This window comes from Indicator indicator, chromosome 5 (assembly GCF_027791375.1).
Source record: "Indicator indicator isolate 239-I01 chromosome 5, UM_Iind_1.1, whole genome shotgun sequence".
NCBI classification, from domain to species: domain Eukaryota; kingdom Metazoa; phylum Chordata; class Aves; order Piciformes; family Indicatoridae; genus Indicator; species Indicator indicator.
The window spans coordinates 39,605,211-39,621,492 of record NC_072014.1 but is presented as its reverse complement, the minus strand read 5'-3'; the positions used below and the strand labels follow the sequence as shown (position 1 = coordinate 39,621,492).

At 45.4% G+C, this 16,282-nt stretch overlaps 2 protein-coding genes across 5 annotated transcripts in view; both read left to right on the top strand.

The window, feature by feature from the left end:
- KIF5C (kinesin family member 5C) overlaps positions 1–4,533 on the top strand; it is a 90,263-nt gene extending 85,730 nt beyond the window's left edge. For all 4 annotated transcript variants that reach the window (XM_054380888.1, XM_054380885.1, XM_054380887.1 and 1 more), the window contains 3 exons: positions 310–414; positions 3,248–3,464; positions 4,427–4,533. In XM_054380888.1, coding sequence (XP_054236863.1) covers positions 310–414; positions 3,248–3,464; positions 4,427–4,533 — 429 coding nt within the window. The remainder of the gene's footprint in view (positions 1–309; positions 415–3,247; positions 3,465–4,426) is intronic.
- An 11,325-nt stretch (positions 4,534–15,858) lies between these two features.
- LOC128967227 (serine/arginine repetitive matrix protein 2-like) overlaps positions 15,859–16,282 on the top strand; it is a 61,375-nt gene continuing 60,951 nt past the window's right edge. Inside the window, exon 1 of the mRNA XM_054381272.1 lies at positions 15,859–15,973. Within this exon, the coding sequence (XP_054237247.1) occupies positions 15,859–15,973 (115 nt within the window). The remainder of the gene's footprint in view (positions 15,974–16,282) is intronic.

The window sequence follows — 16,282 nt, the reverse complement described above, 5'->3', positions numbered from 1 at the left end:
CAGATGGTATTAATGGCTACCAGAAACGATTCATTATAACTTGCACTGACTTAGGCTGCCCTGAATTCACTCAAATCTGTGATCTTCCTGTTAAGAGTCCCCCCCTCAAATTGTTCAGTAGGAATAGTTTATTTTTTGTGCAACACGGAATGTGGCTCTTAAATAGCAAATGAACAAGTAAAAGAAATTCTCTTTAATCTGGGACTTTGGAAGACTTTTCTGCCTTTGGGAAGCTGAAATACACAAAAGACCTAAGCTTGCTCTTGAGTTTCTGCCTGGCTTTGCTGACTGCTGCAACTCTTTGTGCAGAGCGTTGAACTTGACAGTGATGATGGTGGTGGAAGTGCTGCGCAGAAGCAGAAAATTTCCTTTCTTGAGAACAACCTGGAACAGCTTACGAAAGTTCACAAACAGGTAGGGGCTCTGCCTCATTCCTTCCCTCCTTCCCTGGAGCTGTTGGAGCATGGCCACAGCAACGATGAGAGGGCTGGAAGCCCTCTGCTGTGAGGCCAGGCTGAGAGAGTTGGGCTTGTTCAGCCTGGAGAAGAGAAGGCTGCAGGGAGACCTTCTGGTGGCCTTTCAGTGCTTAAAGGGCTGATCAGAAAGATCGGGACAGACCTCTGAGCAGGGCCTGGTGTGCCAGGGCAAAGGGTGATGGTTTGAACTAAAAAAGGGAGATTTAGATTGGATGTAAGGAAGAAATTCTTCACCGTGAGGGTAGTGAGGCACTGGAAGAGGTTGCCCAGAGAAGTTGTGGATGCTCCATCCCTGAAGTTTTTCAAAGCCGTGTTGGCTTTGGAATAACCTGGTCTCTAGTGGAAGGTGTCCCTGCTCATAGTATGGAGTAGGGATGGAACAGGATGGGGCAGGGATGGAACCAACCCAAACTATACTATGAAACCATGATTTCCTCCTTCCCTCCATCCTTATAAATAATAAAAAAAAAAGGAATAACTGCAAAGGGGGTTGAACTGGATGACCTTTGGAAGTCCCTTCCAACCCAAACCATTCTATGATTCTATGAAAAGGCTAATTTTGGACAAGATGCACTGCCTGAGGAAATGGTGCCCATAGTTTTCAACTAAAATTCTTGGCATTAGGAGTTGGTGTCAGAGCTGCTCTCACCACTGTTTGTTTGAAAGTGTTAATTATTTTTTTCTGTGAAAGTAGATTCTAGCAGTTGTGCAATACTAATTGTTACTCTGTTGGAGCATAAAGCCCAGATAAAACCTTGTGTCTGGTTTGTAGAGATATTGAGCATTCCCAGTTTTCACTCCTGGCCTAAAGCTGCTTTGTGGCACCCTTGGAGGTGACTTGAGTGGAGTCCATCAGCAGAATATGAAAGCAAAGACACAGAAATTTTCTGTACAGCTTAAGGTCTGCTGCCACCCTGGGGTGCTGAGGTTGCTTATTTCTGGGCATGTCCATCTGCTCCCTCTTTTATGGAGTTGCCATTTCCTTTGGAATTCTGCTGTTCAGAGACTTAAGAGCGGTGGAGAGCCCTTCACCATAATAAGTATCTGCTATGCAAACAGGGGATGTGTAGCATGCAAGTGTTTTGGGTATGCATCAAAGAAGGAGCCATACTCTCTGCTTCCTGGAGGTGTGTGTACATCCATGGCCTGTGTATCTCCATGGCCTGTGTATATGTCTAGGTAGAAGCCTCTTAGATAAAACTGGATGGGTCTGGAGAACAAGTCTTATGAAGAGCAGCTGAGGGAACTGGGAGCCTTTAATCTGGAAAAGAATGAGAGGAGACCTCATTGCTCTCTACCACTCCCTAAAAAGAGTGAGGTGGGGGTTGGTCTCTTCTCCCTAGTAGCAGGTGATAGGACAAGAGGAAATGGCCTGAAATTGCACCAGGGGAGATTTAAGTTGGACATGAGGAACAATTTGTTTGCTGCAGGAGTGGTCAGACGTTGGAACAGGCTGCCCAGGAAGGTGGTGAAGTCACCACCCTTGGAGGTGTTCCCACAAATGGGTGGTCATGGCACTTTGGGCCATGGTTTAATGGCTTTGGTGGTGCTGGGTTGATGGTTGGACTGGGTGATCTTAGAGGGCTTTTCCAACCCAAACGATTGTATGATTCTGTGATTATTTCACCCAACCTCTTGTCAGATAGCAGTGTTTCTGAGCTGTGTCCCAGGTGTGCAGCACAAAATCCCTTCTGATTTCATTTGTGAATAGTGACATAACATTCTCCAGCACAGCTTTCTGCAGCTGTTATTAGTGAGGCACAAAGCCCTCTGAGATCTTCTTTGTTTGTTCCTGGGGAGCGCCAGAGCAGCGAGCTGTGCCGGACCATGACCAGCATCCACTAAGGTTCAGCATTTGATGATTCCCAGGGAACAGATGCTTTAGAGACCTACTTTCTAAATGTGGAAATTGGGACACATTGGCAGTGGTTTTCCTTTTACTGTTTTGCCTTTTCAGCACGCAGTTCACACATCTGCTGGGGGTGTGGGTTGTGGATTTTTATAGCTCTCATTAGCTTATATTTACTCAAAACCAACTAGGAGTCCACATCTCATAAGACACTTGGAGAGGCAAAATCACAGAACTGTCAGGGTTGGATGATCTCCAGAGGTCCCTTCCAATCCCCACCATGCTGGGATTTTGGGATTTCATTATATGCTTGGGAGGAAACAAGTAAGTGAACATGCCATGAACACTGGACATTCATCATTTCCAGATCACAGGATGTTAGGGGTTGGAAGGGACCTCTGAAGATCATTGAGTCCAACCCCCCTGCCAGAATCTAGCACAGGTCACAGAGGAATGCATCCAGACAGGCCTTGAAAGTCTCCAGAGAAGGAGTCTCCACAACCTCTCTGGGCAGCCTGCTCCAGTGCTCTGTGACCCTTACAGTAAAGAAGTTCTTCCTCATGTTGAGGTGGAAGTTCCTGTGCTGTAGTTCACATCCATTGCTCCTTGTCCTATCCCAGGGCACAAGTGAGCAGAGGCTGTCCCTTCCTTCCTGACACCCAGCCCTCAGATATTTATAGACAATTATTAGATCCCCTCTCAGTCTTCTCTTCTCCAGACTATAGTCTCTCAGCCTTTCCTCATAAGGCAGTGCTCCAGTCCCTTCATCATCCTTGGTGCCCTCTGTTGGACTCTGTGAAGTAGATCCCTGTCCCTCTTGAACTAGGGTAGCAGGCTTTGTCCTTCAGGATGAGCTCTGGGGAACTGTGCTGCCTGCAGTAAGGTTTCTCAGGGGCCATGTCTGCTGTTCCCTTCCTGGCAGTTGGTACGTGATAATGCAGATCTGCGTTGTGAGCTTCCTAAGCTGGAGAAACGACTTCGAGCTACGGCAGAGAGAGTTAAGGCCCTGGAGAGTGCACTGAAGGAGGCCAAGGAGAACGCCATGCGGGACCGCAAGCGCTACCAGCAGGAGGTGGATCGCATTAAGGAGGCTGTGAGAGCCAAAAACATGGCACGGAGAGCACACTCTGCTCAAATTGGTAAGGACATGGAGCTAAAGGCTCAGTGGCTGCTCACGTGCTTCATGGTTGGGCTGTTTGCTCCCCTGCGAGCAGAGCCAGCTTTGAAAGCAGCAGCGCAGGGCAACCCGCAGGGGCTGCTTCTCCTCTGCTGCACAGGAATCTTCAAAGGCTTCCCTTTTTCTGCCCCACCTGAAGTTTAAAGCACCTCTCTGATTTCAGTCCCTAAATAAATGGCATAATGGGGCTTGTGTGCCCTTCTAGTGACCTGAAAACTTGTCTCTTTAAATTAGTCTCTCACTTTCTTCCTCCTCCCCCACTCTCCTTGCTTTCATTCTTCCCTTGCCTTTCTGGACCTTGTCCCTTCCCCTCTTTCTCCTTGATTTACTCCTCCTTGTGATTTAATTTGGACTGTGCAGAGTCAAAACTCTTCCCATGTAATTCAGAGGCTCAATGTATTTTCGGGGTTGCCATCTGTGTGTGCCAACCAAAAGGTGTTTAAGATAAGGCAATTTTGGAAATGAGTTGTTACAGTTCCAAAAGTAGAAGGATAACGTCGTGGATGGTGATGCTAGTAGTGGTGTCTTAAAACCTGAAAGAGAATTAGGCAGTGCACAATATTTCCTGCTGTGTGCTACCTCCTGTGGAAAGCCCTTGACAGCTCTGACTCTTCTGGAATGATATAAGCAGTCAAATTGGACACAGGAAGTGCATCACTGCCCACCAAGTGGGTCATGACTTCCCTCTGTTGTGTAGACAGTTTGTGAGGGGCACGCATGGGATGGTTGAGCAGCTCTGTCAGAAGCAGAAAATGGATGTATTTGTTGTTGGCTGAGGTAAGGGAGTGCTGTGTTCTGCAGAGCTGGATTACAGATTGCTCTGCCAAGCACAGCTCTTTGTTTGGAAGCTGGAGGAGAAGGTGAGGTAGAAAATCTTGTGTGAAAGCTAAATGTCCTCTTTGGTTTTCTCCTCCTACTCTGCAGCCAAGCCCATCCGCCCTGGTCATTACCCAGCGTCTTCTCCAACGGCTGTCCACGCCATCCGAGGGGGAGGGATGTCAAACTCCAGCTACTACCACAACACCAAATAGATGAGAAGTAAGTCCAGAGTAATTTACTCATCTCCTTTCACTGCTCACCCAGTTTCCTTCCATTGCAGTCTAGTTTTACAACACACCCAGTATTTTGTTCCTGGTTGTAGTAGGAGTTGTTGACTGATAACTCCACCGTGATAGCTCGGTAATGGAACTTGAGGAGTGTCTTGTTAAATGCTTTGCAAGCTGCTGCTGAGAGTTTTTCTTTTAATGACTTATCACTTAAACCCTTCTTTAATAAACTAAACTGCTCTGGTAAATCTGTACTGAGATTCACACGTTGAGCTGTGAAACTTGTGCCATAAAAATAGAGAAGTCCTCCTGCCAATGGCATTTTCTGTTCTGTGTAACACAAATGTGTTTCCATGCTGTGGTGTTCCAGCCTGGGGCAGAACAGCCCTGAGGGGCAACAGCACAGAGCTCTCCAAATTGGAATGTCACCATTTAGCAAACTTTATTTGGGTTTCATTTGGTTTTGTGCTCTTATTTGATTCTCTTCAGGTTAAAAAAAAAAAATGTCAATATTTTACATTACTTTCAAGGGTTTGAGGGTTTCTCCTAAGGAAAAATTTCATCCTGGAAAGATGAGATGCATATTATCATAGGTTCATAGAATGGGTTGGGTTGGAAGGGACTTTAAAGATCATCTGGTTCCAACCCTCCTGCCATGGGCAGGGACACCTCCCACTAGCCCAGCTTGCTCAAGGCCTCATCCAGCCTGGCCTTGGAACTTCCATGGCGGGGGGCATCCACGACCTCCCTGGGCAACCTGTTCCAGTGTCTCACCTCCCTCACTGGAAAGAATTTCTTCCTAATCTCCAGTTTAAAACTCTCCACTTCCAGCTCAAATCCATTGCCTCTTATCCTATCACTACAAGCCCTTGTCAAAAGTCCCTTCCCAGCTTTCCTGTAGGCCCTCTTCAGATTCTGGAAGGCCACTATGAGGTCTTTCCTGAGTTCTTTTCTCCAGGCTGAACAGCCCAAACTCTCCCAGCCTGTCCCTGTAGTGGAGATTCTCCAGCTCTCTGATCATCTTCATGGCCTCCCCTGGACTTGCTCCAGCAGTTCCATGTCCTTCTTGTGTTGGGGTCACCAGAACTGGACGCAGTGCTCCAGGTGGGGTCTCATGAGAGCAGAGGGGCAGAATCACCTCCCCTGTCCTGCTGGTCACAGTTTTTTTTTATCATGAAACTTCTTCATGCACCCTGCTCTCAGCTTTATTTCTTGAAACACTCATTATTTCAGAGATATTTTAACATCTGCTGGTATTTTAGATGATAACTTTACATGGAGGGTTGGGGGGTGGTGAATGGTTGTGAAAAGCAGTCAGTGGAGTGTTAAGTTGTCCCTCCAAGTTTGGCATTTTTTCCTCCTTGAGGATTAATTTTGTCTTATGACTCTCTTCTGATAGTATGTGGTTTCCTTTAGGCACTTCACATTCTTGGCTCTTTTTTTTCCCCCCTCTTTTTTCTTTTATTTGGAGAATGCTTCATGTCATGCATGCATGCAAACCATCCATCACGTCACACTCAAGCTGTTATTGTGTTGTGCAGATTGTTTCTCTGCATTGTGTTTTCCATCAGCCCTGTAGCTACAAGCAACATATTTTTGCTGTGGATGAATTAGGGCAAGTCTTTGCTAGGTGGTTTTTGTGTATTAGTTCCTTCTGAACTGAAATTAGGTTTTCCATCTCACAAGCCTCATAGCCTCTGTCTGTCTACTTCACTGCATTCCCACCTCTGTGAAAGGGCAGAGGGAAGAGTGGGATGCAGGGGCAGGTCAGATCTTTCCAAGCATCTAGCAGAAGGGGAAAAGGGTTGCTACTTGCCTCAACTTGGAGAGCCTTTAACATACAATCTGCTGTGAAACTGTCAGACTCAACCAGGCCACACATTAGTTGTCAAGTGAACAACCAAAGATATACACTGGACTCAGCGCTAGTGAGGTCTCCTCAAATACTCTGATTGGTTTTGGGGCCACTCATGCCAAGAAGGACATTGAGGGGCTGGAGCATGTCCAGAGAAGGGCAACAAAGCTGGTGAAGGGTCTAGAGCACAAGTCTTGTGAAGGGCAGCTGAGGGAACTGGAGAAGTCTGGAGAAGAGAAGGCTGAGGGGAGACCTCATTGCTCTCTAAAATTCCCTGAAAGGAGGTTAGAGCCAGGTGGGGGTTGGTGTCTTCTCTCAGTGGTTGGAATGAAGCCATGTAAGATGTGTATGTGGGGGGTTTCCTAACTGTCAGTAAAGCTCTTTTTTGTTTTTTATTGACCTACTTTCCTTATTGTTTGAGATGGGAGTCTAAGGTCCAGCTGTACTGGGTATCATGTATTGCATGTACAGCAACAATTTCAAATGTCTTGGGAGCTGGCTCAATGCCCCTTCTGGTTCCCTTCCAACTTTATGATTCTATTCTATGATTGTTGCCACTTCACAGAACCATATTTTAGGCTTTTTAATTGCTTTTTAAACTCATAGAATCAGTAAGATTGGAAAAAAAACCCTCTAACGTCATCAAATCCAACCTTCTGCCCAACACCTCCATGACCACTAGACCATGTCCCCAAGTGCCATGGCCACATGTTTCTTGAACACCTCCAGGGATGGTGACTCCACCACCTCCCTGGGCAGCCTGTTCCAGTAACTGACCACTCCTGCAGGGAAGAAATTCTTCCTAACATCCAACTCAGTCAGTTTCTATTTTTTTTTGCACACATCTAGAAAGATGTCTTGAAGATGTAGTAAACAAGGGCTGAGCAGTGATGAAAGAAGGTCAGTTCTCACTAGTATTGGTCCTTTGGGTAAGAAGATTATTGGCAAACTGCAACTATTTGGCTGCCAAATGATCTTGGGAGTATCAGAGCAATCTGAATTCTGAGCTAGCTGGATGAAACCCTGAGTAAGGTGTGTTAGTAAAGATACTGCTTGTGCAGGGAACATTTGATACAGATGATTTCCATAAGACCATGGAGACATCTGTGTGCTCTGTAGAGCTGCACTGTGCACACTTCTATACCAGCAGCACTAGAACAGGATTGTCTTTATTATTCATTTAGCAGCAGTGAGATAAAGGTGGGGTTTCTAGCCAAATGTCTGCTGTCAAGTGCCAAACCCTCTGTCTGGAATGAAGATTTTGTACCAGGATGAGGGGTGATTTATCTTAGGCTCATTCATCATTCACAGCAAAGATAACAGACACTCTCTGCTGTTAAACTGGTCAGTGGGGATGATTTATTAACCCAGCAGCCAGGATTGCTTTTGCTGGATTGATCAATTTCATTTCCTCTGCAGAACTGGGCAAGACTGGGAGGTTCATCAGGACAAAACTGAGCCAGGGCCCAGTTTGGGCCACGCTGCCAATGTGTATGATGTACAGAGATGATTTCCACCCCAGAATGCGTAGCCTTTGATGAGTAACAGCAGCAGATGGGAAAGAAGGAATGTGGGTGTTAATAAAATGTGGTCCTGAATTGCTAACTGGCAGTAGTTGGCTTCATGTGAGACTTAGGAGGCCAAGGAGTGTCTGCAGATCTCTTAGAGACAATTCCTCACTCTGTCTACGTTGCAGATGTTTTTGAAACAGCTCAGTTACAGACTGCATGCTGTCAACTTTCAAGCTCTCCATGGGAATGCTTTCTGAAGGTACCTGTAACCACAGTGGAGCTGCACTTCTGCAGCTCATGATGTAAGAAGGACTTTCTCCAGATGGAGCAGAGATCATCTTTGAGTTTGCTTTGATTGCATCTTGGACCCAATCTGGTCCTGCACATGGGAAACAGAGGGGCCAGCAGGTTGAGGGAGTTTCTCACTGCCCTCCACTCTGCCATGGTGAGGCCAGTTCTGGACTCCCCAGTTCAAAAGAGTCAGGGAGTTACTGGAGAGAGTCCAGTGGAGGCTACGAAGATGCTGAGGAGACTCTGTGAGCATCTCTGTGAGGAGGAAAGGCTGAGAGCCCTGGGGCTGTTGAGCCTGGAGAAGAGCAGCCCCAGAGGGGAGCTGAGCAACGCTCAGCAGGAGCTAAAAGGTAGTGAGTCAAGAGGATGGGGCCAGACTCATGTCAGTGGTGCCCAGCAGCAGCACAAGCGTTAAAGGGCACAGACTGGAACTCAGGAGGTTCCATCTGAAGATGAGGAGAAACTTGTCTCTTGTGAGGATGCTGGAGCCCTGGAGCAGGCTGCCCAGAGAGGTTGGGAAGTCTCCTTCTCTGGAGAGATTCCAAACCCAGCTGGCCCTTGTGATCCTGTTCAAGCTGCTATGAGTGCTCCTGCTTTTGCAGGGGGATTGGACTGGACGATCTCCAGAGGTCCCTTCCAACTCCCCACCATTCTCTGATGCCATTCTGTAACTAGCTGAGCTGGGGACAGCTAAGCTTGGTGCTCAGAAAGCATGGATGATAATATTCCACACTTGAGAGGCTTTGATGGACATCACTTCAGGTGCTGTGTGCAAATGTCTGGCTTTGCTGTCACCATTTTTTCAACACCTTTCTGAGTGACACAGCTGCTGCTCTTGGCAGACCCATGAGTACGCTGGGCATACTGGGGATGCTAGGGTGCTTCCTGGAAGCCTTGGGCAGGCAGACCAGTACCAGAAGCCTTGATGATGAGCATGCTTTTGTGTTTCCTATCTGAAGGAAGCTGGTTATCTGCCTGTCCTGCCCTGATAATATTTGCTCCAACATGTCTAATCCCCCATTTCACAACAGAAGGAAAGGACTGGTGTGCAGATATGCTAAGAGCTGCAGTGAGGCTCCATCACAACCTCCTGAATCATTAAAGCAACTTGGACTGGGCTCTGGACTTGTGAAATATGCTGTGCAAATAGGCTCTGCTCTCTGTGTCCTTATCCTATAGTCTCTGGTATGTTCCCAGCACCTCCTCATCCCTCAGGAAGATGAATAGCTTCCTTTAATCCAGCTAGACCATAGTTAATCTAGCCTGGAAATTGCAGAAATTAATAACCCTCCTGCTTTCCTTGAAGGTTTTTAGTAAGGCTGATAATTAGGAGCTAACCACAGCTGCCATCATTAATTTAGGGTAGATTTAAAAATACTGAAGCTTCCTTATTTATTTATTTATTTATTTATTTATGTGAGTTGAATATGAATGAGGTTTTGGGTTTTTTTTTAATAACTGTAGAGGAAGAAAACATCTCTGTGAGGCTGACTTTTCTAGTAGCTGATTTAAAAATGTGTGAGGCAACTGAAATGGGAAGTGGAGATTCAAACCCACGAAGTCTGTTTTACAGATGTCTTATAATCAACTTAAAATCAGCTTTGTACTGGGTAATGTGCCTTGGACTTTGCTTCTGGGTGGAATTACTTTTAAATTAGTGAGAAATATGCCTGCATCAAGAGGAGTGTGGCCAGCAGGGCAAGAGAGGTGATTCTGCCCTTTTACTTTCTGGTGTCCCCAGCAGAAGAAAGGCACCGAACTGTTGGAGTGAGTCCAGAGGAGGCCACAAAGATGATCCAAAGGCTGGAGCACCTCTGCTGTGAGGATAGACTGAGGGAGCTGGGGGTGTTCAGCCTGGAGAAGGCTCTGGGAGGGATCTTCGAGCTACCTTCCAATACCTGAAGGGATCCTACAGGAAGGCTGCAGGGGGACTTTTCATATGGGTATCTAGCAATAGGACAAGGGGGAAGGATTTGAAGCTGAGGGAGAACAGGGTTAGACTGGATCTGAGGAGGAAGCTCTTCAGTATGAGGGTGGTGAGACTCTGTAATAGATTGCCCAGGGAGGTTGTGGCTGCCTCCTCCCTAGGGGTGTTCAAGGCCAGGATGAGTGAGGCAAGAGTGGTCAGGCATTGGAACAGGCTGCCCCGGGAGGTGTTCTAACAGGCCCAGAACACCATCCCTGGAGGTGTTCTAACAAATGTGTGGCCATGGCACTTTGGAATATGGTTTAATGGCCATGGTGGTATTTATTGGTTTGATGGTTGGACTGGATGATCTTAGAGGTCTTTTCCAACCAAAACAATTCTGGTTTGAATTTGTATTTTTTCATCCCTTCATTTTATAGTAAGTTTTCAAAGTCAGCTGCCATTCCTTTCCTTATTTGTTGTTTAAGATATGCACACATCTGCTCTTCAGCATCTCCAAGCACTGACCAGTGGAGAGAAAAATGCCATTAAAGGACAGAGAGATAACAGGGGAAAAAACCCTAAGCTTAGTGCTGAGGGATGTGTTTAGGAAAAGCAGATGGCAAAGAATGAATTTCGTAGGAGAATCAATTTGTTACAGCTGTGCCAATTTGTGGCCAGGGAACTAAAGATAGATGTTGACAAAATTCTTCTTGAGGACTTAATAATTGAGGTCCTAAAGTCATGAATTACTAAAATGGTGCTTTACATGATTAATTTTGTCACTCTTAAGGTGGCTCTTTGTTTGCCATGTGTCTGTGAAGTGTGGATATCTGTTGATTTAGGAGTGATTTAGCATAGTGATAGGCTGAGGGGCAATGGCTTTAACGTGGAAGAGGGGAGATTTAGACTGGAGATTAGGAAGAAATTCTTTAGAGTGAGGGTGGTGAGACACTGGAACAGGTTGCCTAGAAAAGTTGTAGGTGCCCCCTCCCTGAAGGTGTTGCTCGAGGCCTTGAGCAAGCTGCTCTAGTGGAAGGTGTCCCTGCCCATGGCAGTGGGGTTGGAATTAGATGATGGCTAAGGTCCCCTCCAACCTATTCTATGATTTGCATATTTGCCTTCTAATCTCCAAGGTCCACTAATTCTCATTACCTTTCTTGCTCTCTTTTGACAGGTCAGTTCCACTTAGCATGTTAAGGACTGTCATTAAGTCACTAGTTTCTTTTTCCCCTCCTCCCCCCTCCCCCTTCTTCAACCCGACCCACGTCCCGTTCATCATGCGCTTCCTCCAGCCATCTGCAATGCACTGGTCCCAGGTCTTTTGAGCTTCGTAGGATCTCCACATGTACAGAAGTGTCCAGCTCAACTCTTCTGCAGATACTTGTACAATGTATTTAACATTAACCATCTAAGTACCGATAGCAAGTCTGCCGCTCCGAGTCTCTCACCGACTGCGTTTGACCCCTTGGCGCTCGTTAGGTTGGGGCTTCCACACCCTGATTGATGCTTTTCTCCAAGTCCTCTGTTGCAAGCAGTAAATCCTGACTTCTGGCATCCAAGAATTAATTATTCAATGACCAAGTGCCATCGAAGGCAGGTGATTGTGCTCTGTCATGACTGATTTACTGTATAATATACATATTATTTTATATTTTTAGGGGGTGAAAATGTGCTGCTATATGCTTTAATTTTAACTGCTTACATTTTCAGAAGTAAATTTCCCCAAAGAACCATTTGTAATATTCTGATGAGGAGGAAAAAAAAAAAAGAAAAGAGAAAAAAAAATATCTTTGGACTGTATAAAATCCCCTTGATTGCAGTATCTGGTAAAGATCAAATGGGATGCAGAGAAATCTGTTAGTCTAGCTCTAGGTTTTGAAGTTTTGGTAGTGACATGAATATATCTGTGTGACCTATCTTAAAGCTAAAATCTGATCTGCTTGTAGTTCTCCCTAGAGTGGTGGTGGGTTTTCCTGGAGTGTGATGGCTAGCTGTGTGTTTATTGTTCTGTATGGAATTTTGAAGGCTTTCAGAATGCTGTGGAAATCTTGTCTTGGAAGAGCTGACAAGCATCCCCCCCCTCCCCAGCCAACCCTTTCCCCTTCCCGCATGCCTTTGGCAAGCCCGGATCTGTCTGCCCTGGAATTCAGACACGGGTGTGAACAGTCCCCTACCAGAACAAAGAAACAACAAACACAAAGAATCCCCCCAAAAAACCCAGCCCCTACTGGAAAAAAGCTCAATGGAGAGAGTCCAAAAGGAGGTGAGAAGTGTCTGCTCGATCTGTCCTTTGCAGAGCAGATTTGGGAATACATTGATTAGGAGGTGGAGAGCATATTGCCAGGGAAGGAACGCCCTAGGGACGCTTCTGCACGGAGGTGAGGACCAGAGCCCTCGCCTGGCTTGGATCTTTCATGCCAGACAGAAAGTTTCCATCTTCTCAGCAAGGGGGCACTGGAATCGTGCTGGAATTCATTCCTTTGGCAGCAGAACCTGCTCCTTTCTCCTCCCTGCCTACCGCTTCTGTGCTACACCTCTCCTCCTCGCTGGGATGTGCAGCGCGACGCTGGCTTCACCAAGCGCCGACTCTGGGAAGGTTACGGCTGAGCATAGCCCTCCGGTCTTGTTTTGCAGACATTTGCTCTTATTGGAGATGGATTCTTAATGATTTTTTTTTTTTCTGGAGGTGTTTGTTAGTAGAGGTAGAACTATTTAGTTCACGTAGAGCCATTTGAAAGGTGGTGAATTGACTTTGGGTATTTATTTATTATTATTTTTTTTCTACTGAAATAATTTAGGTCGTTGCAAAGTCAAGTCAGACTTAATTTAACTATTGTGTTTTGGTTTTATTTTTTTTAATGTTGCACTATTTGGGGGAGTGTTTTGCTAAAAAAAATATTTAATGAAGTTGCAAATCTGCATGTATTTATTTTGTATTTTCCAAAGTTTTCTATTTTTTTTCTTCTTTCTTTCTTTATGTGCATGTGCACTGCCAGAAAACAAAACAAAAACATAAATGAATAATGGACTGTGAACTTGCCATATGCAATCTTTAAATAAAGTGACTGGTTCAGAACTACTCTGTGCTATCTCACCAGCTGTTCAGAGCTGAAATTTCTACTCTCAGCTAATGATCCTCTTGTTTTGGTTTGAAAAGAGTCCTCTTGGAAAAGATAACCAAACGAATTGCTGTCAGAGTTGGTTTTTTTTTTTTTCCCTCCGTTTTCTTTTTTTGTACTGCAGTTCTGTCTTTGTTCTGTCTCAAAGTTCACTATGGAAGTATATTGTAGATTGGAAGTATTTTGTAGATGGAAATTTATTGTAGAGGCAGCATTAGCTTCAAATAAATGTATTAAGTTCCTCACGGCATCACCCTCAGTTACGTGTGGTGGCTTAGACAGCTCTCTTCAGCTTGAGTAATAAGTTAGCTTTGACATCTCTTAATTGTGCTAGTGCTGATCAGCCAGTCAGTTCATCTAGCTGAAATAATACAAGGGGCTCCAAGTTAACTTTGCTATCAAGGCTGTGGACGACTTTCTAAACCTGAAATGCTGACAAAGATGCCTCAGGCTGAAGCTCTCAAACTACAGAAGAGATTCGCTCGATTGGAGATGGTTGTCAGTTGAACTTACTCTGCTTCTATGTAGATTCTTGGTTTGTAAGCCTAGTTCAATTAGGCAACTTCAGTTTGTATTGCATATTGTATATTCAACTTTTGTACCATTTTTAAGTCTCACGCGTTTTATACCTAACAATGGAACCCCACACATCTGCTCCGCAAAGATCTAACCCTGTCCTCTGCTATTCCCACCTCTTGCCACTGTCTTTCTTTGCTCTATGAATGCTGTGTTGTATTTATTCTAGGCTGACTTGAAAAGTTGTGATTTGTAAAAGCAAATGAAATTTCCCATCTGAGATGTCATGTGTGGGACAAGTGTTGGTGGAAATACCAGTCACAAATGGGAAACATTCTTCAGATGGAGCTGAAGTACATATTGTTCTTTCTGCTAGGAATGAAAAGGAATATTTCCTGCTCTCTTAAGCTTCTCTTAAGGATATGTTCAAATATCTTGTGTTTGTCCTTGAGTTCACGTTTCATCCACTTTGTTTTCTCAAAAGCAAGGGAAGTTTTAAACCTGGAAAGATCTCAGCTGATGCATTTTTAAGTTTGTATTTAACTCAACAAGGGTGAGAGTTGGATTATCCTGGATATACTTGTGATGGTTTTAAGACTGTCTTTAATTTTTCTTCTCACAAAGTTCGAGCAGACTGAGCTAGCCTGGTTAGTGTCAGTGTGGGAGGGGGATTTCAGCTCTCACACTGTAACGATACTGAAGGCTAAAAATCAAGTCACACACAAAAAAAGTACTCCACTACTTTACCTTATATGAGTAACTTCTGAATGTCATTTTATAAAGCCTGATGGATTAAGATGCAATTTGTATGAAATTCTGATAAGACTTTTAAGCTTGGTAAGTGGGTGTTGAACACAAATGGTGATGCACGCCTCAAAGGAAAAGGTCTACTCCCATTTCCCTTATGGAAGAACAACCTCATCTCACAAGTGAGGTACATCTCAGCTGGGACTGGAACAAAAAATACTGTCAGGATAATCTCAGTCCACCCTTGCTTTGACTTTTGTCTTCACCGTGCCTGTCGGAACTGCCAGGTGCACTGGAGAACATCCGCTGTGCGGGATGGAACCACCGCTCCACCGGCTCCTCGCTCGCTCTCACCAGCTTGGCCATGGCAACACTTCCTGTTGTGGGAGAGCCACGGGGGGTTGAGGCATTCTGTAGATTTATACCTGTCTAGTTTGTAAAGTGTGTAACGTGTACTGCAGATGTGTACTCTCTGGGCTCTATGTATCTTTACAGTAGTGTTCAATTTAGGAACAAAAAAACCAAAAGCAAACCAACCTACTTAATAAATCGTTGGACGCGTTTTGCTGGTAACAAGGGGAAATTTTTTGCCATTGCATCGAACGATGCTGAAATGTATTAAACTCTTGATAGCAGACCCAAACCCTCCTTCCCCTATCCTGTGGAGATAAAGTCTTTTATCTTCCTTCTGGAGTTTTCTGAGAGGCGGATGGATACACTGGCAGACTGCATGATGTATCATTTGAAAACCGTTACAGTGGAAAAAAAAAAACAACCCAAAATAAACCTGAACTAAACTTTGTGGTGTGCCTGTTGTGTGACACGTATCTACGGCAGCTCTGGCATGGAGCACCCTGCCCAGGTCACCTAGGAGGGACCCCTTTGGTGGCAGCCTGCTGGAGGCCATGCCCGAGGCCGCTGTCTGGAGTTTAGCTCTGCCTCTGGATGCGTAGAAAGGAATTAAAAGGCTCAGATGACTCACTCAGGATTATTCTTTGTTTTCAGTTTAATAATTGTATCTTGTCTGCTACCTAGGCATGGAAATATTCCTTCTTCCTGCTCTTTCTCAATAGCCTGGAGGGTGACAGGGAGACTCTTCCGCTTCCCCTCTGCATGCATTTCTGTTTTTATACCAGTGTTACACTCACAGTGTAATGGAGCTAGAGTTCCTGCATCCCTGCCTCCTCCCCGAAGCCAGGAGCTTTATAAAGCTTATTTTCAGTGATTATCATTGAGCATTTCTCAGTCAGATCATGACTCTTCTACTCAGCATTGCTGAGTAGAAAAAAATACTCTGGCACTTCAGCACTGCAGTAGGAGTGGAGCAGTCTGGTTCTGCAGCTGAGCAGATTTCTAACGAGGATGATGTGGGTTTCCATCATGACTGCTGCTTTCCTGTGGGGCCTGCTAGGAACCCAGAAGCATCGGAAGCCAATTGTAGCCAGGCTCTGCTGGTGTTTTTCTGGTGGTGACAATGGTCAGTGTGGAAGTACAGGCTTCCAAGAGCTAAGTAAATGCCACTGAGCAACTAAGTGTTTAGATGCACTAATTAAGTAGATGTGCTAATAATCATGGTGATCGACCCAGCATGTTTAGCAGGACAGGCCACTGTCCTACCAGGCTTAGAAATTCAGTCTGTTGGCATCTGGAGTCAGCTATTCCTAGATGAGAATGAACTTTTGATCATGCTGCTTTGGGTGCACAGGAAGCACTACTTCCGCAGCAGCTGCCTGTGGGATGAAGAGCTTTGGCTCCGTCACGGAGGAAGAGGCTTTCATGGAATCAC